The 26,834-nt window shown below is 36.7% G+C and overlaps 1 protein-coding gene across 1 annotated transcript in view; it reads left to right on the top strand.

Annotated features, from left to right (window-relative positions):
• Positions 1-26,834, top strand: part of MIPOL1 (mirror-image polydactyly 1) — a 508,657-nt gene that overhangs the window by 146,558 nt on the left and 335,265 nt on the right. Inside the window, exons 9-10 of the mRNA XM_036752890.1 lie at positions 13,147-13,157; positions 22,331-22,418. Of these exons, the coding sequence (XP_036608785.1) occupies positions 13,147-13,157; positions 22,331-22,418 (99 nt within the window). The remainder of the gene's footprint in view (positions 1-13,146; positions 13,158-22,330; positions 22,419-26,834) is intronic.

The raw sequence follows: 26,834 nt of genomic DNA, 5'->3' as shown, positions 1-26,834 counted from the left end.
CACACAGCTAGTGCATGTGTCAAGTGCCAGATTTGAACTCAGGTCCTCCTGACTCCAGGGCCTGTGCTCTACTCACTGAGCCACATAGCTGCCCCTAAACAATCTCTGTTCTCAAGGAACTTGTATTCTTTTTTTTTTTGGAGGGGGAAGGCAGGCCAATTGGGGTTAAGTGACTTGACCAAGGTCACACAGCTACTGTGTCAAGTGTCTGAGGTTGGATTTGAACTCAGGTCCTCCTGAGTCCAGGGCGGTGCTCTACGCACTGCCCCACCTAGCTGCCCCTCTCATGCCATTTTTAAAAAGGCATTGAAGAAAGCAGATAGAAGCACAGGCATATAGGACAGATTTAAATGTAATATGCATAATTTTTATAAACTTTAAAAAAGAAAGCAAATGGTATGCAATGAAGATTGTAAATTTCATATAGAATCTACTTTTTGTGTTATATTTGTATGTTTGGAAATTCTCTTTTGTGGTGTTTAATTTCAAAATTAAATTAAAAATATAGTGGCTAGAAAAGTGAAACTAGGGACAGAAAGGAGAACAAATTGCATAGAAAAGAATACAGAAAACCTCATTCAAGTAGTTTACTCCCTTAAAAACAGGATGGATTATATAGAATTAAATGGGTCTGGGAGACAACAAGAAATAGTACAATAAGGTTAAAAGATTAGAAAAAAAGAGAACATAAGATGTTTACTTTCAAAAATAACTCACCTGGAAAACTGATGAAAAAGAGCTAGTTCAAGAATCATGGCATTTCCTAAAACTATGGTGAAGTTAAAAAGCAACATGGACACCAATTCTTTTTTTAAAATTTATTTAGTATCTAATTTTTTTCCCAGTTACATGTAAAAACAATTTTTAACATTTGTTTTGAAAACCTGGGGTTCCAAATTCTCTTCCTCCCTCCCTCCCCACCCCACCTCATTGAGAAGGCAAGCAATTCCATATTGGTTATATATGTGTAGACATGCAAAACATATCCATAATAGTCATTTTGCATAAGCCTATTTCTCCTACCCCTGTTTATTCTATTTTTTCTCTTCTTTCACCTTGTCCTTCTTCAAAAGTGTTTTACTTTTGATTATCCCTTCCCCCCTTCTGCCCTCCCTTCCATCACCCTCTCCCCCCTTCTATTAACTCCTTCTCCTTCTGTTTTCTTGTAGGGGAAGATAGATTTCTATACCTAATCACCTGTGTATTTTATTTCCCAGTCACATGTAAATACAATTTTTAACATTCCTTTTTATAACTTCGAGTTCCAAATTCTCCTCCTTCCTCTCTACCGACCCTCATTGAGAAGGCAAGTAATTCGATTTAGGTTAGACATGTGTAGTCACACAAAACACTTCCATAATAGTTATGTTGTTTCCTTTCACCCTGTCCCTTCTGTAAGTGTTTCCTTCTAATTACCTCATCCCCCAATCATCTGTCCTACCTTTCACCCCGCTCCTATTTTCTTGTACGGTAAGATAGATTTCTATACCCACTTGAGTGTGAATGTTATTCCCTTCTTAAGCCAATTCTGATGAGAGTAAGTTAACTCATTTCCTCTCACCTCTGCCCTCTTCCCCTCCACTATAAAAGCTTTTCTTACCTCTTTTATGTGAGATAATTTATCCCATTCTACCTCTCTCTTTCTTCTCCCAGTACATTCTTCTCTCAACCTTTGTTTTATTTTTTTTTAGATATCATCCTCTCATATTCAGCTTATGCTGTACCCTCTGCCTATATATATTCCCTCCAACTACCCTAATAATGAGAATGGACTCATGAGTTACAAGTATCATCTTTCCATGTAGGAATGTAAATAGTTAAAATTTAATAAGTCCCTTATGATTTCTCTTTCCTATATATCTTTTCATTCTTCTCTTGAGTCTTGTATTTGAAAGTCAATTTTTCTATTTAGCTCTTGTTTTTTCCCAAGAGTGGACTAAATTCCTCTATGTCATTGCATGCCAATTTTCCCCCCTCATTTATTACACTTAGTTTTGCTGGGTAGGTGATTCTTGGTTTCAATCCTAGTTCCTTTGACCTCCAGAATATCATATTCCAAGGCCTCCAATCCCTTAATTTAGAAGCTGCTAAATCTTGTATTATCCTGATTGTGGTTCCATAATACTTGAATTGTTTCTTTCTGGCTACTTGAAATATTTTCTCCTTGACATGGGAGTTCTGGAATCTGACTATAATATTCCTGGGAGTTTTCATTTTGGAATCTCTTTGAGGAATCAGTATATCCTTTCAATTTCTTTCTTTCTTTTTTTCTTTTTTACTGAACATCACCAACAACATATATTTACTTTGGAAGGAAATACATGGAAAATCTCAGATTATTAGTACTATCTCAATGCCCCTACCCAGAAATTACTTTTTTTTAAAAAGCTTTTCATATATTTTGTATTTTCTCATGCGTGTTATTGTTACTTACCCCTAAGAGAATGAAAACCACTTGAAGGTAGGTACTACTCATTTTTTTCTCTTTTTATCCATAGAGGCTAGCATACTAACTAACATACAATGGATGCTTTACAAATTCTTGTTTAATGAATAAATGCTTGTTTTTGTATCTAATGTGGTTGAAAGAATAAATTGGATTTGAAGTCAACAGATCTGAGCTAAAATCTTGGATCATTTACTTACTATATTTGTGAGCTTGGGAAAGATATTTCATCTTTCTGGCCTTGTTACTTCTAATTCCCATACATTTTCAAAGCTAGGAAAGACTGTATTTTTAAAAATATAATTAATTAATTTTTAGTTTTCGACCTTCAATTCCCTAAGATTTTGAGTTTTTAATTTTCTCCCCCACACACTTCTCCCCCCTCCCCAAGACGGTGTGCAATCTGATGTAGGCTCTACTTATACATTCATTTTAAACATATTTTCACATTAGTCATGATGTAAAGATGAATTAGAACTAATGGGAGAAACCACAAGAAAGAAGAAACAAAACAAAACAAAACAACAAAAAAAAGGAGAGCAAATAGTATGCTTCCATCTGCATTCAGACTCCAAAGTTGTTTCTCTGGATGTGGATAGCATTTTCCATCATGAGTCTTGGAATTGTCTTAGATCATTGCATTACTGAGAATAGCTAAGTCTATCAAGATCAATCGTTGCACAGTGTTGTTATTACTGTGTACAATATTCTCCTGTTTCTGCTTATTTCACTCACCATCAGTTCATATAGGTTTTTCCAGATTTTTCTGAAGTCCATCTGCTCATCATTTCTTATAGCTCAATAACATTCCATTACTTTCATATACCACAACTTGTTCAGCCATTCCCCAATTGAAGGACATCTCCTCAATTTCCAATTCTTAGCTACCACAAAAGAGCTGCTTTAAATATTTTTGTATATGTAGATCCTTTTCCCATTTTTATGATCTCTATTTTACCCTCTGGTTCTAGAATATCAGGGCCATTTTCCTTGGTAATTTCTTGAAAGATGATGTCTAGGTCTTTCTTCTGATTGTGACTTTCAGGTAGTCCAAGAATTTTTAAATTCTCTCTCCTGTATCTATTTTCCAGGTCAGTTGTTTTTCCACGGAGATATTTCACATTGTCCTCTATTTTTTCCATTCTTTTGGTTCTGTTTTATAATTTCTTGATTTCTCATAGAGTCATTAGTTGCCATTTGCTCCATTCTAATTTTTAAGGAATTATTTTCTTCAGTGAGCTTTGGGACCTTCTTTTCTATTTAGCCAGTTCTACTTTTTAAGGCATTCTCCTCATTGGCTTTTTGGACCTCTTTTACCTTTTGGGTTAGTCTATTTTTAAGGTGTTATTTTTCTTCAGTATTATTTTTTTTGACGGGGGGCTCATTTAGTAAACTGTGGACTTGTTTTTCATGATTTTCATGCATCACTCTCACTTCTCTTCCCAATTTTCCTCTACTTCTCTTACTTGATTTTTTAAAAATTTAATCTATTTAATATATTTAGTTTTCAGCATTGATTTTCACAAGAGTTTGAATTACAAATTTTCTCCCCATTTCCACCCTCCCCGCCCACTACAAGATGGCGTATATTCTTGTTGCCCTGTTCCCCAGTCAGCCCTCCCTTCTGTCACCCCACTCCCCTCCCATCCCCTTTTCCCTTCCTTTTTTGTAGGGCAAGATAAATTTCTATGCCCCATTGCTTGTGTATCTTATTTTCTAGTTGCATGCAAAAACTTTTTTTTTTGTTTTTGAACATCTGTTTTTAAAACTTTGAGTTCCAAATTCTCTCCCCTCTTCCCTTCCCACCCACCCTCCCTAAGAAGTCAAGCAATTCAACATAGTCCACTTGTGTATCATTATGTATAACCCTTCCACAATACTCATGTTGTGAAAGACTAACTATATTTTGCTCCTTCCTAACCTATCCCCCTTTATCCAGTCCTCTCCCTTGACCCTGTCCCCCTTTGAAAGTGTTTGTCTTTGATTACCTCCTCCCCCATCTGCCCTCCCTTCTATCATCGCCCTCCCCCCCTTTTTTTAATCTTTTTCCTCCTTCTTTCCTGTGGGGTAAGATACCCAACTGAGTGTGTATGGTGTTCTCTCCTCAGGTCAAATCCAATGAGAGCAAGATTCACTCATTACCCCTCACCTGCCTTCTCACCTCTTCCTACAGAACTGCTTTTTCTTGCCACTTTTATGCGAGATAATTTACCCCATTCTATCTCTCCCTTTCTCCCTCTCTCAATATATTCCTCTCTCATCCCTTAATTTGATTTTATTTCTTTTAGATATCATCCCTTTATCTTCAACTCACTCTGTGCTCTCTCTCTCTCTCTCTATATATATATATACACACACACACACACACACACACACATATACATACATACACACACATATACATATATATACATACACACACATATATATATATACATATATATATATACATATATATATATATGCATATTCCCTTCAGCTACCCTAATACTGAGGTCTCATGAATCATACACATCATCTTTCCATGTAGGAATGTAAACAAAACAGTTCAACTTTAGTAAGTCCTTTGCAATTTCTTTTTCTTGTTCTTTTTCTTGATTAACTTTTCATGCTTCTCTTGATTCCAGCAGCTTTTCCCACTAATCTTCTCTGTTGTCTTTGGTGTTTGTGGGTTGACAAGTCTGGTAACAGCTGCAGCTAACTGATTCAGGGCGCTAGGGCACGCTCCACTGGGCTCCAGGTCTGGTTGGTCAGCACCGCCCATGCTGGGCTCTGCTTTGCTCCTGCTCCCAGCTCCGTGCAGGATAGACCTTACCCGGAGACCATCCAGGCTGTTCTGGGCTAGAGCCCTGCTTCCCTCTGCTGTTTTGTGGGTTCTGCAGTTCTTCTCTGTTGTCTTTGGTGTTTGTGGGTTGAGAAGTCTGGCAACTGCAACAGTTCACTGATTCAGGGCACTAGGGCATGCTCTGCCCGGCTCCCGGTCTGGTTGGTCCATGCGGCCCACGCTGAGGTCTGCTCCTCTCTGCTCCCAGCTCCGTGCAGGATAGACCTCACCCAGAAACCATCCAGGCTGTCCTGGGCTGGAAGTCTGGTAACAGCTGCAGCTAACTGATTCAGGGCGCTAGGGCACGCTCCACTGGGCTCCAGGTCTGGTTGGTCAGCACCGCCCATGCTGGGCTCTGCTTTGCTCCTGCTCCCAGCTCCGTGCAGGATAGACCTTACCCGGAGACCATCCAGGCTGTTCTGGGCTGGAGCCCTGCTTCCCTCTGCTATTTTGTGGGTTCTGCAGTTCTTGAATTGGTTCAGAGCCATTTTTTATAGGTTTTTGGAGGGACTTGGCAGGGAGCTCACACTAGTCCCTGCTTTCCAGTAGCCATCTTGGCTCCGCCGCCCTCTTACTTGATTTTCAAAATCTTTTTTGAGCTCTTCCATGGGCTGAGACGAATTCACATTTTTCTTGGAGGCTTCGGATATAGGCTTTTTGACTTTGTTGTCTTCTTGTTAGCGTGTGTTTCATCTTCCTTGTTGCCAAAGTAAGATTTTGTAGTCTTGAGGTTTTTTTTCTTTGCTCATTTTCCCAGCCTATTTCTTGACTTTTTAACTTTTTGTTGAGGCAGAGCTCTGCTTCCAGGATGGAGGACATACTGTTCCAAGCTTCAGGGGTTTTGTGAGGTGTTTTGAGAGATACTTCTAGGTACATGTAAGTTTTCAATTCTTCTAAGGTGGCTTGATTTAAGGAGAGGTGTTTACCCTTCTCCTGGCCTGTGCTGTGATCTGTGAGTGACCACAAGTACTCTTTTCTGTCCTGGAACTGTGAGGAGGGTTCCCTCTCCACTGTTGCCACAAACTCTGCTATGCCAGTGCTCATCCTCACCCCTGGACTGTCACTCAGGATTGTTACCCTGATCCAAGTATGAGCAAAGCAACAGTGTGCCTCCTCCATGCTAGCAAAGAGATGCTTATAATCTTCTGACCAGTTGTTCAATTCCTTGTCTGTAGGCTGATTGCTCTGGAAATAGTTGCTCCTGCTACCTTCACCACCACAGCTGTGTGTTGGTAAGCGAAATGGGCTCTTAGCACTTAGTTCAACCAAGTGCCCTTGAAGAGTTTGGCTTTTGTTTCCTTTGAGTAATTGAGTATATTTCATTGAGTCTTACTAGGTGCTAAGCCCCAGGCCCAAACCCCTATTAGGTGTAAAACCTGTGTGGGTATGGATTGGTAACTAAGGTGGGGCCCAAGGTGGGGCTAACTGAGGGGAGGTGCTAACTCCAGAGCCAATCATAGGAGCCTAAGTTCTGGTCATCGAGATGATGTTTGATGATGTCTGGAACGCTTTAAGAAGAGAAGACAGAGCCATTTTGCGCAGGGCTCTCACTCTTAGTGGCATGTGGAGACTCCGGGCAGCTGTAGCTAAGAAGCCCTCCAGCTCGTAAACTGGGATGCTGAGACTTTGTTAAACTCTGGTAACTGTGTATTGGGATTTGAATCAGACAAGGTCTGTCTGTCGATATTTGTACTTTGTATATGTCCCGAAGTTCAGGGTGCTGGCTTTTTCCCCTGAACTATGTGAATGATATTTGTATGCTGAATTAAAGTAAGCTTGTCAACCCCTTAACGTTGCTGTCCTTACTAAAGCAGATCAAAAGAACCTGGCTTTTGCAGTGTGTTGGCAGTTTTCTGGGTGCTGGTTTTTGGTGGATCTTACACCCCCACAGAAGCTGCTCACTGGATTGTTGAAACAAGCTGTTAATTCAGTCACTCCCCAGGCCTTCTCCTGGTTTGCTGGGCCAGGGGCTGTGCTGTGGCCAGGGCGGGACTGTGCTCTTCTGTCACCCAGGTCTGACAGCCACTTCTTATTGACCTTCTAAGTTGTCTTTTGGCCTTTGTGGGTCGAGAAGTCTGGAAACTGCCGTAGCCAGTGATTCAGTCCCCTGAGGCCTACTGTGGCTTTGCTGGGGCCCAGTCTATGTTGGCGTGGCCTGTGCTGGACTGTGCTCCTCTCTCAGCCTGGTACAACTTTCCTGTCCACCCTCCAGGTTGTCTTGGGCTAGAGATTTGCTTCACTCTGTCTTTTTGTGGGTTCCACTGTTCTAGAATTTGTTTAGTCATTTTTTTGCGGGCATTTGGATGGGTTTGGGGGCAAGTTCTGGTGAGATCTGCTTTTACTCCACCATCTTGGCTTGGCCTCCCACCCCTACTTTACCCCAGTTTGGACATTATTTCAAAAGTCTACCTCAAAACTATTAAGCTCTATTAGAACTGGAGGGCAAAGTGAAAATAGAAAGAATCCACTGGTTCTCTCCTGAAAGTAACTTCAAAGTTATAGCAACCAGGGATGTCATAACTAAAATCTAGAACTTTCAAGTCAAAAAACAAATGCTAAAAACAACAAAATAGAAAGAGTTCAACTACCTAGGAACCACATTCAGGATCAACTTGCAGCAACTATTGTAAGGGAGAGAATATCTTGAAATACAGTATTCCCAAAAGCAAAAAGATATAGCCTTAAAACTAAGAATAAACTACCCTTTAAATCTTAGCATACTTAGACGGGAGAAAAATACACTTTTAATATAATGGAAGAGTTTCCAGTATTCCTGATGAATAGAAGAGAGTTAGGCCTAAACTATGATATGGATACCTAAGGAACTCTGAAAGTTTAAAAAAAAATACACATGCACACACACACACACACACACACACACACACACATGCACACACACAAAATTTTGTTACAATGAATTTGACAACTATCAGCAAACTGCATACATTTACGTATGAGAGAATAACTCTTATTCTTGTGCATTTAAATAATTTCCATCTGTATCTATATATATGTTTATATAGATATACATACATATATACATATATAGGTGTATATATGTATCTTAGGTACTAGACCTCCATCATGGGAGTTTTTTGTTCAGATTTTTTTTCTAGCTATTTCTTTTCTAATTTTGGAGGCAGCTAGGTAGTTCAATGGATAGAGCACTGGGCCTGGAGTCAGGAAGACCTGAATTCAAATCTGGTTTCAGATACTACCTAGTTGTATGACCCTGGGCCAGTCATTTAATCTCTGTTTGCTGTAATCTGCTGTAGAAAGAAATGGCAATCCACTCCAGTATCTTTGCCAAGAAAACCACATGGACATTATTGGCATGACATTGTCCATGAAGTCGTGAAGAGTTGGACACGACTGAATGACCTAACAACAACAATAGCAAATCTTTTAACTTTACGTGCATTGATTTTGTTTGTCCAAAGCATTTTACAAAGTCAGAATTACCTGTTCTATGTCCTCTGATCTTTTCTATCCTTTCTCTGATAAAGAACTCTTCTTCTGTACAGAACTGTAAAAGCTATCTTCTACCCTGTTCCTCTTTGTTTATAATATGACACTTCATATCTAGGTCATATATTCATTTAAAGATTATTATAGGATTTGGTATGAGGTGTTCTAAACTTAATCTAAGACTGCTTTCTAGTTTTCTCTTCAGTTTTTCTTGAATACTGAGTCTTTACATTTATTGAAGATTATGCCATTATTTTTGTTTACTTCTGAATCTCCCATGTCTGTATCACTGGCCTATGTTTCTATTGTTTTTAATTAGTACTAAATAGTTTGATAATTATTGCTTCATATTATAGTTTGAAATCTGATGCTACTAGACTTCCTCACTCTCTACATTTGCTCATTATTTACCTTGAAAATCTTTTGTCTTGATGAGTTTGTTGTAATTATGTCTTGTTCTATGAAGTGACTTTTTGGTGATTTAACTGGCACAGCACTGAAGTTTTAGATAAATTTAGTTAGTCATTTTTATTATATTGGTACAGGTGAACCATGAACAATTAATGTCTCACCTGTGATGCAAAGTGAACTTTATTTCTTTATACAGTTCTTCCTAGTTGCATTTGTATCATTCCTATGTGTTTTGATAAATCAACTCCAATATATTGTATACTGTGGTTATTTTGAATTTAATTTCTTTTTCCATCTCTTCTTGCTTAATTTTTTTATTAATATATAGAAAGGCTGATCATTTTTTAAGGATTTTTTATATATTGCTACTTTCCTTAATGCATATTTGAGTCCTTAGCTTTCTTTTGGTGGATCCATCATGTTATCTATAAACATCAATAATTCCTATTGACAAGTGCTCATTTACCTCAGTTTCTTTCTCTTATCTTGTTCAAAATTACATCATATCTACACTTATATTACATAGTAGTGGTAACAATGGACATCATTATTGTTGTTCAGGTGTTGAGTCATGTCCAACTCTTTGTGACCCCATGGACTACAGCATGCCAGGCCTTTTTCCCTCTACTGTCTCTCTAAGTCTGTCCAAGTTCATGTTCATTGTTTCCATGACATTATCTATCCATCTTATCCTTTGCTGTCTTCTTTTCCTGTTGTCTTCAATTCTTCCCAACATCACGGTCTTTTCTAATGAGTCCTGTCTTCTCATTATGTGGCCAGAGTATTTAAACTTCAGCTTCAGTAGGTGACCTTCCAGTGAATAGCCTGAATTAATTTCTTTAAGTATTGATTGATTTGATCTCCTTGTTGTCCAAGGGACTCTCAAAAATCTTTTCCAGCACCAGAATTCAAAAGTGTCGATTCTGCAGTGTTCAGCTTTCCTTGTAATCCAACTCTCACAGCTATACATTGCTACTGGAAAAACCACAGCTTCAACTGCACAGACCTTTGTCAGCAAGGTGATGTCTCTGCTGTCCAGATTTGCCACACATTTCCTTTCAAGGAGCAAGTTACTTTTAATTTCATGGCTGCAGTCATTATCTGCAATGATCTTTGAGCCCAAGAATGTAAAATCTGACAGAACTTCCATTTCTTTTCTCTCTCTTTGCCAAGAAGTGATGGGACCAATGATCAAGTTCTTAGCATTTTTTTTTTATTTTAAGCTTCAGGTTAGCTTTTATACTGTCTTCCTTCACTGTAATCATTGTAAACCTTAATTCTTCACTTTCTGCCATCAGGTTGGTATTATCTGCCTAGACATCCTTACCTTCCCCCTAAACTTACTACAAATGTCTTTATCATTTCTTGATTATAGGTAATATTGGTTCTTGGTAATAGATACTGTATATAAGATTGGGGCAGCTAGGTGGTGCATTAGATAGATTACCAGGCCTAGAGTTAGGAAAATTTATCTTTCTGAGTTCAAATCTGGCCTCAGATAATTACCAGATGTGTGACAATGGGCAAATCATTTAACTCTATTTGCCTCAGTTTCCTCATTTATGAAATGAGCTAGAGAAAGAAATGGTAGACCTCTCCAGTATTTTTGCTAAGAAAACCCCAAATGGGGTCACAAAGATTTGGATATGAGTGAAAAATGACTAAAGAAAGCACTTATAATATTAAGGAAAGTTCTATTTCCATGCTTTTTAATGCTTTTAGAATAAACTGGATTTTATATTTTGTCAAAAGATTTTCTGCTTCCAAAGGACTCATGGCAGAAAATTCCATCTATATCCAGAGAAGGCACCGTGGAATTGGAATGCAGAGTGAGGCAGACTCTTTTGTCTTTTGTTTTGTTTTGTTTCTCGTGGTTTCTCCCGTTTGTTATAATTCTTCTATGCAACATGACTAATGTGAAAATGTGTTTAATAGGAATGTATGTCTAGAGCACATATCAGATTGCATGCTGTCTTGGGGAGGAAGGGGGAGAAAATTTAAAACTTATGGAAATGAATGTTGAAACCTGAAAATAAATAAATTTAATATTATAAAAGGAAGAAACAAGTAATAAAAGATTTTCTGCTTCCATTGATAGTCATGTCATTTTCATTTTTTTGTTATTTTATGGTCTATGTAACTTTTCTAATCTAGAACCACTCCTTAATTCTTGGAGTAAATTTGACTTCGTCATAATATATAATCATTTTATTATGTTGCAGTGGCCTTGAGTCAATAATTATAAGGTAAATTGGACTGTACTTTTCTTTTTCTATTTTGTCCCTACAGTAAGACCTTGTTTGATGGAAGGTATTCAGTAGTATTCTTTGTATTCTTTCTTTTGGAGACAACTTATGTAATCTTGAAATTAATTTTTTTAATTATTTGATAGAACTCCTTTGTAAATCCATTGGTTCAAGGATTTTTACATTTGAGAGTTTCATTACTGCTTATTCAGTTTTTTCTGAGATTAAAATTTCTATTTCTTGTTCTGTTAATCTAGACATTTTATTTTTTATAAGTTTTTGTTGACATGTTCTGTTTCTTACAATACCATGGTTGTCTCAAGTATCCCACCACCTTCTGTTCCCAGAAAGCCATCCCATATGACAAATAGTATTTGTATAAAAGAAAAGAAGTTATTACAACTGATTGAAAAGTCTGAACAACATTGAAAAGTCTGAAAACATATGCAATGCCTAACACTTGTGGGCATCCCACATCCATGAAGGTGTAGGTTAAAGGTGTCTTCTCATATCTCCTAATTTGAGTCTTGTTGAATCTTGTTACATTTTATTTTTGATATTTTTGGTATGTCTTTTCTATTATGTTGTAGTTATGTGTATATTGTTTTCCTGGCTCTGCTTACTTTGTGTACATCAGTTCATATAGATCTTTCCATGCTTTTATGTATCCATCATACGCAATAATTAATCTAGGCATTTTATGTTTTTGTAAACATTCATTTTATTTATTCATTTTTTGGCATAGAATTGGGCCAAATATCTTTTAGTCATCACCTTTATTTACCCTTTTATATTTGAAGAACTTTTCTTTTTTACTTTTTGATATTGGCCTTTTGGTTTGTTTTGTTTTTTTCCCTCTCAGATTAGCCAAGAGTTCATTGATTTTGTTAGTTTTTTTTCAACTTATTAAGAGTTTTATTTATTAAACTTTTCTTGCCTCCTTGGCTTTTAATAAAATATGATAAAAATGAATTTTAGAATTATGAGTAGCACATAAGTAAAATATTGAAGTTAAAGTATGGTGAGGATTTAAAGGCCTTTAAAACATGGCTCCTTCCTTTCTCTTTTCACACTTAGCTCCTCTCCTTGCACCCTCCAATATAATATCACTGGTGTACTTGCTGTTTTTCATACACAATATTCTGTCTCCTCTCACTGGCACAATGGCCCAAATTGATTTGTATATGAAAACTATTTTCTTCCCAGTATAAAAAAATAGCTTAAGAACTCCAAATCATGCATTAAAAATTCCTTTCTATGTTACACATGAAAATATGTTATTGGTAATCTGGGCATGACAATGTTTACAGTGATTTGGAGGAAAAGCATATAGATATATACTTTTTCACATATATTCCAAAAGTCTTGTAAGTTCAGCTTCATTTAGCTTTATTGATGGTGTTTCTTTTTTTTAATTTTTTTTTTATCATATTTAGTTTTCAGCATTGATTTTCACAAAAGTTTGAATTAAAAATTTTTCCCCCATTTCTACCCTCCCCCACTCCAAGATGGCATATTTCTGGTTGCCCCATTCCCAGTCAGCCCTCCCATCTGTCACCCCACTCCCCTCCCATCCCCCTTTCCCTTTTCTTTATAGGGCAAGATAAATTTCTATGCCCCATTACCTGTGTATCTTATTTCCTAGTTGCATGAAAAAACTTTTTTGTTGTTGTTGTTTTTGAATGTCTGTTTTTTAAAATTTTGAGTTCCAAATTCTCTCCCCTCTTCTCTCCCCACCTACCCTCCCTAAGAAGGCATGATGGTGTATCTTGACAAATTTTTCTAAATAATTTTTAGTCTTAGGGGTCTGTCTAGGCACAGGAGTGAACAACCTGCAGCCTCAAGGGTACATGTGGTCTTCTAGGTCCTTGGGTGTGGTTTTTTAGTGAACCCAGGTTTTATAGTCCAGGTTTTCCTTTTATTAACATGATTTGTGCTATGAAGTTTGGATTCAGTCAAAGGGCCACAGTCAAGGACCTAGAGGGCTACATGTGACCTCTCAAGGCTGTAGGTTCCCTGCCCTTGGAAGGGGAGGGAGTGACTATTTATAAAACATCAAATAATTAGTCAGCAAAATGAGAATTAGATTAATTGTATTACTATTAGCTTCTGACAATCAATCAAATACTCTACAATTCTTCCCTGAGATAAAACAGAGTAAAAATACTTTCCTTATTATTGTATCTCAGCTTTCAGAAAAGGAAATACATTCCAGACATAAGTGTGTGTCTATTACATATGTGGGAAGTAGTTTGTACACTGTTTTAGGGAACTCCTATACCCTTCATTCTCCATTGCTGTGATACAGGATAATCATAGTATTAGAAAATATAAAAAGAATATATTGCACTCGAAAATATGAATTTGGTGCTTCAAAGTATCCAAATTATTAAATTAACTCCTAATTCCATGATTTGTAGTGAAGATCATAGAGAGAATTCATGAAATTGAAGCAGCAATGTCTCAATTAGTGCTTTTAATAACTCCCTTGAAGTGGTTGCATTCTTCTTTCACTGCAAATTTCCCCTGAACTGGAACCAATTGCCATAGGATACATGTAATTATAACTTCAAATAGTACAAATTTAAGTAATACCTCCATTTCATAGAATCTTGTTGTTTGCTGTAATTGAGACCTAGTCACATAATAGTGAAGTCAAAAATTAGTTTTATTTTTATTATAATTTGTGTTAGACCTGTCAAATTAAATACAACAATAACAATAGTACTGCTCCTGATTTTTTTGAAATCATGAATGCAGTCTCTTTTTTCAGTGTAAGAAAAAATAGTATAAGAAATAAGGAACAAGATAATGTCTTTTCTCTGCCTTTTCTATTTCTTTGTTTTGTTTTATTTTGGTTTTTGTTTTTCTTCTCCTAGTTTGCCAGACAAGGAATAAAAGAAGAGGAAGTTCCACTTGAATCAGACTCATTCAGATCAGTTTATTTAGAGGATTTTCTTTTTTTATTTTTAAAAATATCTATTTATTTTTAAATTTCAACATTCACTTTTATAAGATTTTGAGTTATAATCCACCCCTCCCCCCCACCCCATCCTCCTCTCCTCAAGATGGCGTGCAGTCTGATATAGGCTATATATGTATGATTGTGTTAAACATATTTCCACATTAGTCATGTTGTGAAAGAAGAATTAGAAAAAAAGAGAAAAACCATGAGAAAGAAAACACAAAAAACAATAAAAAGAGAAATAGTATGCTTTGATCTGTATTCATACTCCATAGTTCTTTCTTCAGATGTGGATATCATTTTCTGTCATGGGTTGAGGAACTATCTTAGATCACTGCATTGCTCAGAAGAGCTAAGTCTAACCAGTTGATCATCACACAATGTTGCTGTTATTGTGTATAGTGTTCTCCTGGTTCTCCTCAAGTCACTCAGCATCAGTTTGTTCAGATCTTTCCAGGTTTTTCTGAAGTCCACCTGCTCACCATTCCTTATGGAACAATAGTATTCCATTACATTCATATATCACAACTTGTTCTGCCATTCCCCCACTGATAGGCAGAGGATTTTTTTCTAAGTCAACTCCAGTTTTATTTAGGGAACATTTTCTTCTTATTTTTCACTAGGTTTCATTACATGGAAACAGAAATAAAAAGACCAAAAAATGAACGTTTTTGGTCAGAATTACTTATTCTCACATGCAAAAAATGAATAGGGGCAGAGCCAAGATGGTGGCTGGAAAGCAGGGACTTACTTTAAGCTCTCCCCCCAATCCCTCCAAACACCTATAAAAATGGCTCTGAACCAATTCTAGAGCTGCAGAACCACATGAAATAGCAGAGAGAAGCAGGTCTCCTGCCCAGGAGAGTCTGCATGGTCTCTGGGAAGGGTCTATCGCATGGTGCTGGGAGCAGCCCAGCATGGGCTGCACCAGGACCAACCAGACCAAGAGTCAGGCAGAGCAGGCCTGAGGGCCATGAACCATTGAGCAGTGGCAGTTACCAGACTTCTCAACCCACAAACGCCAAAGACCATGGATCAGGTTAGTGGGAAAATTGCTGGATAAGGGTGAGAGAGGTCTGGCCCCAGCCCTGGGGCTGGTGGAGGTGGCGCAGCAGTGGCTGCAGCAGCAGCAGGAAGCTCCTGCAGCTGCTTCCAGAACTCCAGTGTCAGCTGCTTCAAGAGTCCCTGGCTCACACAGTGGGAGGAATCAAGCCGCAGATAGGAGCAGGAGGGCAGGGAGCTGTTTGCTGGCATAGAGGCAGGTTCTCTTGCTGGGTCCTGCTTGGGTCTGGGTTCCGATCCTGGTTGGTGGTTCTTGGAAGAGGAGGAGTGCTGCTGTGGCAGAGCTTGCAGTGACAGTGGAGTAGAAATAGCTCTGAAAACAGTAGTGCAGTCCCTAAAGCTTGAGAAAAAGCACTCTCTACAAGTAGTCATACCCTGACAAAAAGCTCAGAGGTCAAGTAGTTGACTGGGAACATGGCCAGGCAACAAAAACGGACTCAGATTCAGACTCAGACTCTAGAATCTTTTTTTGGTGACAAAGATCAAAACATACAGCCAGAAGAAGTCAACCAAGTCAAAGAACCTATATCAAAAGCCTCCAAGAAAAATATGAGTTGGTCTCAGGCCATGGAAGAGCTCAAAAAGGATTTGGAAAAGCAAGTAAGAGAAGTAGAGGAAAAATTGGGAAGAGAAATGAGAGAGATGCAAGAAAACCATGAAAAACAAGTCAACAACTTGCTAAAGGAGGTCCAAAAAAAATACTGAAGAAAATAACTCCTTAAAAAATAGGCTAACCCAAATGTCAAAAGAGCTCCAAAAAGCCAGTGAGGTGAAGAATGCCTTCAAAGGCAGAATTAGCCAAATGGAAAAGGATATCCAAAAGAACAGTGAAGAAAATACCATCTTAAAAATTAGATTGGAGCAAGTGGAAGCTAGTGACTTTATGAGAAATCAAGATATTATAAAACAGAACCAAAGGAATGGAAAAATTGAAGACAATGTGAAATATCTCATTGGGAAAACCACTGACCTGGAGATAGATCCAGGAGAGATAATTTAAAAATTATTGGACTACCTGAAAGCCATGATCAAAAAAGAGCCTAGACATCAACTTTCAAGAATTATCAAGGAAAACTGCCCTGATATTCTAGAACCAGAAGGTAAAATAGAAATTGAAAGAATCCACCAATTGCCATTTGAAAAAGATCCCACAAAGAAAACTCTTAGGAATATTTTTGCCCAATTCCTGAGTTCCCAGGTCAAGGAGAAAATACTGCAGGCTGCCAGAAAGAAACGATTTGAATATTGTGGAAACACAATCAGGATAACAGAAGATCTAGCAGCTTCTACATTAAGGGATTGAAGGCCTTGGAATATGATATTCCGGAGGTCAAAGGAGCCAAGATTAAGACCAAGAATCACCTGCACAGCAAAACTAAGTATAATGCTGCAAGGCAAATAGGATTTCAATAAAATAGAGAACTTTCAAGTTTTCTCAGTGAAAAGACCAGAGCTGAATAGAAAATTTGACTTCCAACCACAAGAATCAAGAGAAGCATGAAAAGGTAAACAAGAAAGAGAAATCGTAAGGGACTTACTAAAGTTGAACTGTTTTGTTTACATTCCTACATGGAAAGATGATGTGTGTAATTCATGAGACCTTTTTCAGTATTAGGGTAGTTGAAGAGAATGTACATATGTATAGACAGAGGGCACAGGATGAGTTGAATATGAAAGGATGATATCTAAAAAAAAAATTAAGGGGTGAGAGACGAATATATGAGAGAGGCAGAAGGGAAGGATAGAATGGGGTAAATTATCTCACATAAAAATGGCAAGAAAGAGCAGTTCTGTTGGGAGGGAAGAGGGGGCAGGCGAGGGGGAATGAGTGAATCTTGCTCTCATCAGATTTGACCTGAGGAGGGAATAACATACACTCAATTTGGTATCTTACTCCCAAGGAAAGTAGGGGGAAGAGGATAAAAAAGGGGGGAATGATAGAAGGGAGGGCAGATATGGGGAGGAGGTAATCAAAAGCAAACACTTTTGAAAAGATACAGGGCCAAGGGAGAAAATTGAATAAAGGGGGACAGGATAGGATGGAGGGAAATAGTCTTTCACAACGTGATTATTATGGAAGTGTTTTACATAATGATACATGTGTGACCTATGTTGAGTTGCTTGCCTTCCTAGGGAGGGTGGGTGGGAAGGGAAGAGGGGAGAGAATTGTAACTCAAAGTTTTAAAAGCAGATGCTCAAAAAAAATTGTTTATGCATGCCACTGGGAAGTAAGATATATAGTGAATGGGGCATAGAAATCTATCCTGCCCTACAAGAAAGTAAGGGGAAAAGGTTTGGGGGTGGGGGAGTGGGGGGAGTGCGGTGACAGAAGGGAGGGCTGACGGGGAATGGGGCAATCAGAATATATGTCATCTTGGAGTGGGGGGGAGGGTAGAAATGGGGAGAAAATTTGTAACTGAAAATCTTGTGGAAATCAATGTTGAAAACTAAAATATTCAATAATAAAATATGAAGAAAATAGATAATACCATGATTAGCTATGTGGACTGCCAAATTTTGTAGTTTTTTCTACTCCTTAATAGGGAGAAGAGAGAGACCATTTTATGTTCTTTCTTGATTTGAGCATTACAATTTGGTTCTGGTAGGCTTTTACCCCAAATTGGGGGTTACATGAGCTATTACTTTCTTGGACACAGTTAAACTTGATGTTAAACAGGCTTGCAGAATTTTTTTTTTTTTCGCTTGAGTTCTTTTGCTGATTTCTTTGCCTTACTGCTTGAGGCAAGGAAGGGGGAAGAGGAAAGGGAAGGCATTACTAAAATCCCTTAGAGATCAGCTTGCTCTTTTAACATAGTTAAAAATAGCCACTGTATAGTATGTTCACTACGTAGTCTTCCCTTCATTTTGAGTTTCCTTTTTAATCCTATTGTAAAAATGTGAGAGTTTCCAAGTATGATATTTTCTAAGTGGAAGATGACCATGTATAATACTTGTATAGGGACACCACATGTAGTACATGTAAAGAATAGTGTAATGGCAAGCAAAGTGGGACTTTTTGCTGTTTTCTTTTGGAGTGCTTCTCAGCACTAATGCAATCAAGTGCCTTTGAGGCTTGCCTTTGTTTGAATCAAGAATCTTTGATTGAATCAAGAGTCTTTCATGCCCTGCTAAGTCACAAGAAAGCCTGAGTCACGTGAGTTTGAGTCATGTCGTTGTGATGCCCTCTGACCCTGAAGAAGTTTATATATGCTCTGAGGTCAGTATTTTGCTTTTGGGGGCTCACTCATTGGAAGAGTGTTCATGTGGTTTGGCCAGATGAGACTCTGGGTAGCTGTTAAGGAACCCCCCCCTCCAGCTTTTAAAATCCAGATGTTAGTGTTTCTCTCTGGTAACTATATATTTATTGCTGTGGACAGACAATTAGAATCCCTCTCTGCTGATTGGTGTTATTTGCTCTGTTCATATAATTTCTGCTTGTAATTGCTCTTAGTGTTTTCTCTGAAGTTCAGAGTGCTGACTTTTTCCCCGGAACTAAGTGAATGATAAATGTATGTTTAATTAAAGTGAGATTGTAAACCCTTTAACGTTGCTTTCCTTTGAAAAGCACATCAAAGAACTTGTTCTAGCAGCCTTCTTCCATGCTCTTGTTATTGGCCTTATACCTCCACAGCAGCTACAAGCAGAATTGTTGTTACAAAAAGACAGGATAGTTCCCCAAGTGTAACATTTTTAAGGACATGGTCCTCACTTGTACAGGGCTAAAACATGTATGGTATATACTTTTCATTTTGGATGCCTTCTTCTTGTAAGATCTAGAGGATGACTCTCCAGCATCAAATTTAAGATGTAGTTTTCTCATACAATTCTGGTGGCACTGATCCCCTTTCCTTGGCTTGACTTGCTTTTGCTTCAAGGATTTATAAAAATCTCTATTAAGTTTAGGGGGTCTATTTATGTTTATGTTATTATCTTTCTTCATTTATAGGTACTCCTTTTTATGGAAACTTACCTTTGTTCAGAAGTGCTATTTCAATTTGCTTGCATTGCTTTTCATGATGTTTTAATGGAGTCACTATTTTCTTGTCCTCAGCTCACTGAAGAAATGTTTCTCCTCACCAAAGTTCTAAACTTTTTACAAAGTCTCTTAACACACTCGCAACAATCACATAAACACAGATGGATGACAGATTTTCTTTTTAATAAAAGAGTAAAATAATAGCAATGAGAGGACAGTGAATAATGGGGGAAGGGGCAAATAGTTCATTAGGATAGGAAGAAGGCAGCATCAAATGCTACTGGCTGCAAGGACAAAATCTATTTCTATCCTTGGGCTCTGCTCTCATCAAAAGGGAGGGAAAATCAGCTACCAATTTGTAAGGATGAGAGCTTTGGGTAATCACTTGTTAAGACGCAAGTGGAGAGAAATGCATAGTTCTTGCTGGCCATTCTGTAGTCTTGCCAATACTATGTTTATTACTTCTTGTGTAGTAGAGAAAGTGTGGCCATCTATATTCTCCTTCCAAAACTCATTCTGTGCTCACTGAGTTGTGGAGTAATGGGCAGGGGAACTGTTAAACAGAGATCATTTACCCAATGGAACTTGTCTGCATTTCCGCTAAAATGGCTAATAACAGGAAAAATGATTGCTCCTTCCATCTTCCACAAACATGATCCCGGAGGTTGAATTAAAATACCTCATCAGATTTTGAATTATTACACAGCATCTGCTTGAGTTTTTCATCTGTGTAGTGGTACTGCTAAAGTACCACTCATGATTTATGACTGCCTCATTATTTAAGTATACCTGTTACCACTAGCCATGCTAGGCACAAAATTCCAAACTCACCATTCTCTTTTCCTCAGCCTCTACTATTTCAGTAATTTGTTTTTATTTGTCAACTGTGTTTGTCTCATTTATTTATTTGAGACACCTGATTTCAAATCTGATGTACTTCTTAATATATATGAAAGAATTTGTGTGTTAAATGTTTACTATGTGCCAACAAGTATAGTATTATGTACCCAGGATACGGATACAAAATCAAAGACAATCACTGCCCGAAGGAGCCTACATTTTGATGTAGGAGAAAACATATATAGGGTTCTTGTATCCTGGTAAAGGCATTTTGATTTGGAAATTTATAGGCATAGTGAGTGTGGCCACCAGGGAGTAAATTGACACACTCAGTCAACAGACTATTACAAGAATTCATTTTGTCATTGTTTCTGGTTAAAGAACTAGGAATGCAGGAGAAGATGGAATGTTCCCTCATGGACTCAGGGTATCCCTGTTGTTGGTGAGGATGGATAGGCAAGAAAAGAGAGAGCAAATTTAAAATTATCATTTATTTTTTGAATCGTTCTTTAGTTTCTTGATATTATTCCAAGGTCTTTAGGGAATCTTTACATCTATCTTACTCTCTTTTTCACTGAGAGTTTTGTTTCATTTTCTATCTTTTGGGGGGAATTCTTGCCTATATTCTTCTGTCTTTATGAATCCCACTTTTAGTATATTTGCTTAGGTGCTAGGCTTGTAACATGCTTCTCTCTCTTGACCTTTTCTTTTTTCTTCCGTAGACTTTGTCTGACATTTCCTTCCTCACTTTTTGACCCCTTTACCTTCTACTGTATGTTTTCTTCCAAATAAGGCCCCAAAGTTGAGCAGCCTTAGTTTCTTCAAATTGGAAATATGGAGATCTTCCTTGATCCTTTCCCTCTCTAATCCTTATACAGAGAGGACTGAGCACAGTCAATTTTCTCTACCTCTTTCCTCAAGGCACAGATGACACTTCTTTAGCCAGCTCTGAGACACTGATTTCTTCTTCCCTCTTATGCCTCCCCTGCCCTGAGATGTACTCCCTTTCTATCACATGACTGAATAATTCATCTTTTCCTATTTCTTTCGGAGTGGAAAAGGGAAAAATCAGATTTAGTCACCTCATTGAGGCTAATGGGAAAAAGCTATCACAGCTTAAAATATAATTTTGGAAGATTATTTGAGCTGGCTATGTCCAGTGAAACTTTGTATAGTTATAGTACGTTGTATGAGAGCCTTTGGCTCTCCACTTTTATTTCAGAAGGCTTCACATCTTGTATTAGTATTTCCAATTTTTCTCTTGTTTTAATGGCTTTCTTTATTGTGTTGAGCACATTTCTTCATATTTTGGAGTTGTTGGAATATGTTGAAAATAATGACTATGTCATATTGCCAATTTTCCCAAATCTCCTGTACTTAGAAATTAGATGAAAGGATTATATTTCTCCATCATTGTTATGTTTTGGTTTTAAATACCACATTATTCAGCATAAAGTACATACAGAATTTGTTTAAAAGATAAACTAATGAACCAAAAATGCATTCGGAGCCTATCTTGACAGCGGCATATCTTTAAAAAGAAATTTATGTATTCATAAAATGTATTGGAACTAAAATTGCTGCTTTTATGAAAAAGTGAAACAAGTAAATTACTTGTCAAGATAGGTCTTGGTAGGTTTTGGTATCTAAGTTTCATTTTGTTAGTCAAGATTTCATGGATATAGTTTGATCCTTTGATTTGCCCAGAGTATCTTTTTAAGAAATTAGAATGTCTTTCCAAATAATGTCTTAAGAGAAACCTGAAGTTTTACAATTTAAAGGACTCTTCTAGAATTTGTTTTATGTTCTGAGCTTGTGCTTCTGAATTGAGAGTATGTGCAAAATCTGTATCTGTAGTCTATTTTTTCAGTTTTTCATTTCCAAAACTAATTGCAGTAGTTATTTTATAGTGATGCTTTCTCTAGGAATTAAATTATTTGGTTGGATGTATGGCATTCATTAAAACAAAGAGTTTACTGTTTCTTTTACATTGAATATCCATACCCTTTCAGTGTTTTCTGCTTAAGTACAAATTGTTTATTTTTACCAGCTTGGTTGAAGAAATCTATTTTGCACAAGGGAACTGATGAAGTAGCTATCATGTCTAGACTCCAGTTAGCCAATGAGGAAAGAGATGAAGCCATTTCACGAGCCAGGGAACTGGAGAAGTCTCTGAAAGAGTATGTACATACGTGGTAAATAATATAAGGTTATAAAAAGCACCTTTCAGGTACCATATGGTGGTCATATATTGTCAAATAAATCTTATACCCATCTAATTCTTCTCCAATATCGTGTGATTCCTTGCCTGATAGATAACTGTTGTCAAGTCATTTTTCAGTCTTGTCCAACTCTTCATGACCCTTTTTGAAGTTTTCTTGGGAAGATACTGGAGTAGTTTGTTGTTTCTTTCTCCAGCTCATTTTTCAAATGAGGAACTGAGACGAAGAGGGTTAAGTGACATACACAGGATCACACAATTAGTGTCTGAGCTGTATTTGAACTCCAAAAGATGAGTCTTCATGACTTCAGGCCCAGCACTCTTATCTACTGTGCCACCTAGCTTCCCTGATAGATGAGGCAAAAGCAGTTTACTGCCTTTGGCACATTTGAGTTTCTTTCTTCTTCTTCCTGGATTTAGCATTAATTTCCTTACCTTATTTTCCTCTTGGACTCCTTTTCTTTTTCCATTAACTCTAATAATATTTATTTCTTACTCTCAACTCAACTTCTGTTTATCCCTATACTCCTACTTTCCCTGTTACTTATTAAGTTAGATTGTTCCTGTTCCATTAATTCTTTTCTCTTAGAGACTAATGTATCTTACTCCAACATTTATATGTTAATATTACTTATCTTTGCTATTTATTTTTATTTATTCCTTAACTATTTCCAGATTACATGTAAAAACATTTTAAAAAATTTGTTCATAAGTCATGGAACACAACAAGCCCTTCCACAACATAACACAACAAAAACAACTGTTGTGTATGGACCCACAAATCCACCACCATACACAACTTTTAATATATAATAAAATCAAAATGTAAATTTCTTTTTTTTCCTTTGTTTTCCTCCCCCTACCCCCCATCCTAGAGATGGCTACCATTAACACAAATAGATAGACAGATAGATATGTGTTATATTTACATATGCATACATATATATGTATAAATATAAAATTATTCTATACCTACTGGCTATTTATTAGTTCTTTCTCTGGATGCAGACAGCATCATTCTTCATATGTCCTTTCTACTCCATTTTTAACAGTCATTTAAAAAAAATTTGAGTTCTAAATTCTTTCCTTTCCTCCTGTCCTCCCTGTTCCTTAAGAAGGAAGCAGATTATATGGGTATTACATGTGAAGTCGTGCAAAACATATTTCCATATGAAGCATGTTCCAAAAGAAAACATGAAGAAAATAAAAAAATAAAAATGTGTCTATTTTCATTCAGACTTCATCAGTTTTCTCTAGGTGGAAAGCATTTTTCAACATGGGTCATTTGGAATTGTATTGGATCATTGTTTTGATAAGAGTAACTATGTCTTTCACAGTTGATTATCCTTATAGTATTGCTGTTAATGTATACAAAGTTTTATAGCCCTTTAGATATGGTTTCAAATTGTTTCAAATTGTTCTCCAGAACAATTTGCTGCACTAGTTCAAAATTGCACCAATGCATTAGTGTTCCAGTTTTTTCACATCTCCAGCATTTGTCATTTTTGTTTTCTGTCATGTTAGGCAATCTGATAGGTGTGAGATGGGACCCCAGAGTTGTTTTAATTTGCATTTCTCTAATCAGTAGTGATTTAGAGCATTTTCCCATGAGACTATTAATAGTTTATTTCTTTTTCTTTAAACTTCTGGTTCATATCATTTGACCATTATTCAGCGAGGGAATGGCTTTTATTTTTATAATTTTGATTCAGTTCCCTATATATTTGAGAAGTGAGACTTTTACTAGAGAAACTTGCTTTAAATGTTTTCCCTATTTTCCCCGTTTCCTTCTAATTTTGGAGGTATTACTTTGTTTCTGTAAAAGCTTTTAAATTTAAAGTACGCTTTTATTTACTGTAAATCTCTCTCTCTCTCATTTGTTTGGTCATGAATTTTTATCCATAGATCTGACGTACATTTTTCCATGCACCCCATTGTACTTATGACATCACCTTTATGGCTAAATCTTTTATCCAGTTTCACCTTATTTTGGTATATGGTGTGAAATTCTAGCCTATGCCTAGTTTTTGCCAAACTGTTTTCAACTTTCCCATCAATTTTTGTCAAATGTTGACGTCTTTCCTGAAATGTTTGCATCTTTGGGTTCTTTCTGGCTGCTTGAACCATTTTCTCTTTGAACTAAAATCTCTGGAATTTGGCCATAATATTCCTGGGAGTTTTCATTTTAAGATCTCCTGCTGGTGATGATTGGTAGATTCTTTTAATTTCTCTTTGCCTTCTGTTTTGAAGATATCATGGCAGTTTTCCTTCATGATTTCTTTTATTTCTCTTTTAAATTTTTTTTTGTTTTTAATTTATGGAATATTTTGCATAGTATACAATAACAAAAGCGATTTATCACACATGAAACTACAAATCCATTGTGTACAACTTGGTATTCCTTCTAAATGTACATTTAAAGTTATATAAGTTTTTCTTCCCTCCCTGTCTTAGAAATTACTACCATTAAACACAAATATGTATGTATTCATATATGTAAAACATTCTATACATACTTTGATTTATCAGGTCTTTCTCTGGATGCAGATAGCATCTTCCTTCATATGTCCTTTGTTAACAGTCAAAATGACTTATTCATTCAAAGTTTTTCTTAAAACAATATTGCTATTACCGTATACAACATCCTTTGGTTCTTGTTTTGCTCTTCATTATTTTGTGCAATTCTATCCATGTTTTTCTAAGATCATCGAGCTTATTCTTTCTTATAGCACAGTAATATTCCATCACTATCACATACCACAACTTGTTAAGCTATTCCCCAGTTGATAGGCATCCCTGCAATTTCCACAAAGATTGCTGCTTTAAACATTTTAGAATATATAGATTGTTTTCCTTTTTCCCTGATCACGTTGGGAAACAGATCTAATATTAGTATTGCTGGGTCAAAGGTTATAGTCAGTTTAATAACTCTTTGGGCAGAATCCCAGATTGCTCTCCCAAATGGTTGGACCAGTTCACAGCTCCACCAACCATGGATTAGTGTCCCAATTTTTCCACATCTCTTCCAACATTTGTTGCTTCCCGCTTCTATCATTTTAGCCAATCTGATAGCTTAAATAGATAGTTTAAAATGATAGCTCAAGGCTGTTTTAATTTGCATTTCTCTAATCAATAATGATTTAGAGCATTTTTATATGACTATAAATTGTTTTGATTTCTTTATTGGAATATTGCCTGTTCCTAAACTTGACCACTTAACAGTTGGGAAATGAGTCATATCTTATTGATTTGACAAGGTTCTCTATATTTGAGATAGGAGATTTTATCTGAGAAACTTTTATAAAAAATTTCCCCCAGTTTTCTGCTTTCCTTTTGATCTTAGCTACATTTGTTTTTATATGTGTAAAACCTTTTAAATTTAATGTTATCAAAATTATCATCTGGTACCTATCCATAAGTCCAATAAGTAAGTGCTCTTCTAATTTTCTTGTAATGGCTCTCTTTGTCTCTAGGTCATGTACCATTTTGACCTTATCTTGGTAAATAATGTAAGGTTCTTTATGCCCAGTTTCCCCAATACTGCTTTCCAGTTTTCCCAACAATTTTTATAAAATAATGAATTCTTGTTCCAAGCTCTTAAATCTTTACACTTGTTAAATACAAGGTTACATATATTTGCTGCTTTAAATTGTATATCTACTTTGTTCCATTGATCTACCTAAAATAATTTCTTGAATATGATGCCTAGGCTCTTTTTTTAATATCTTGGTTTTCACATAGTTTAGTAATTCTTAATTTATCTTTCCTCAATGCATTTTTTTGGAGGGGGGAATTTTTTTCTTTTTCTTTTTTTTAGTACTTTAGTTTTCCCCAGTTACATGTAAAACAATTTTAACATTCCTTTTTAAAACTTTGAGTTCCAAATTCTCTCCTTCCCTCCCTCCCCATCTCCCCTCATTGAGAAGGCAAGCAATTCAATATAGGTTATACATGTGTAGTCATGCAGAACACATCCATAATAGTCATGTTATGAAAGAAAACAGACGAAAAAAAAATAAAGAAAATTTTTTTTAAAAATATGCTCCAGACTGGATTCAGATGCCATCAGTTCTTTCTCTGGGGATGGATAGCATTTTTATCATAACTCCTTCAGAGTTGTTTTAGTTTTATTGCTAAGAATAACTTTCATTCACAGCTGATCATCTTACAATATTGCTGTTACTTTGTACACAGTACTTTTCACTTTTCATCAGCCCATGCAAGGTTTTCTGAGGTTTTCTGAGAGCATCCTGCTCTTTATTTCTTATAATATGATAATATTCCATCATAATCACATAGCACAACTTGTTCCGCCATTCCTCAATTGATGCCTGTCCCCTCAGCTTCTAATTCTTTACCCCCAGAAAAAAAGCTA

Source organism: Trichosurus vulpecula, chromosome 3 (assembly GCF_011100635.1).
Source record: "Trichosurus vulpecula isolate mTriVul1 chromosome 3, mTriVul1.pri, whole genome shotgun sequence".
In the NCBI taxonomy this organism is placed as follows: domain Eukaryota; kingdom Metazoa; phylum Chordata; class Mammalia; order Diprotodontia; family Phalangeridae; genus Trichosurus; species Trichosurus vulpecula.
Note: the sequence above shows the minus strand (reverse complement) of the source record. Positions and strands in the feature narration are given on the sequence as shown.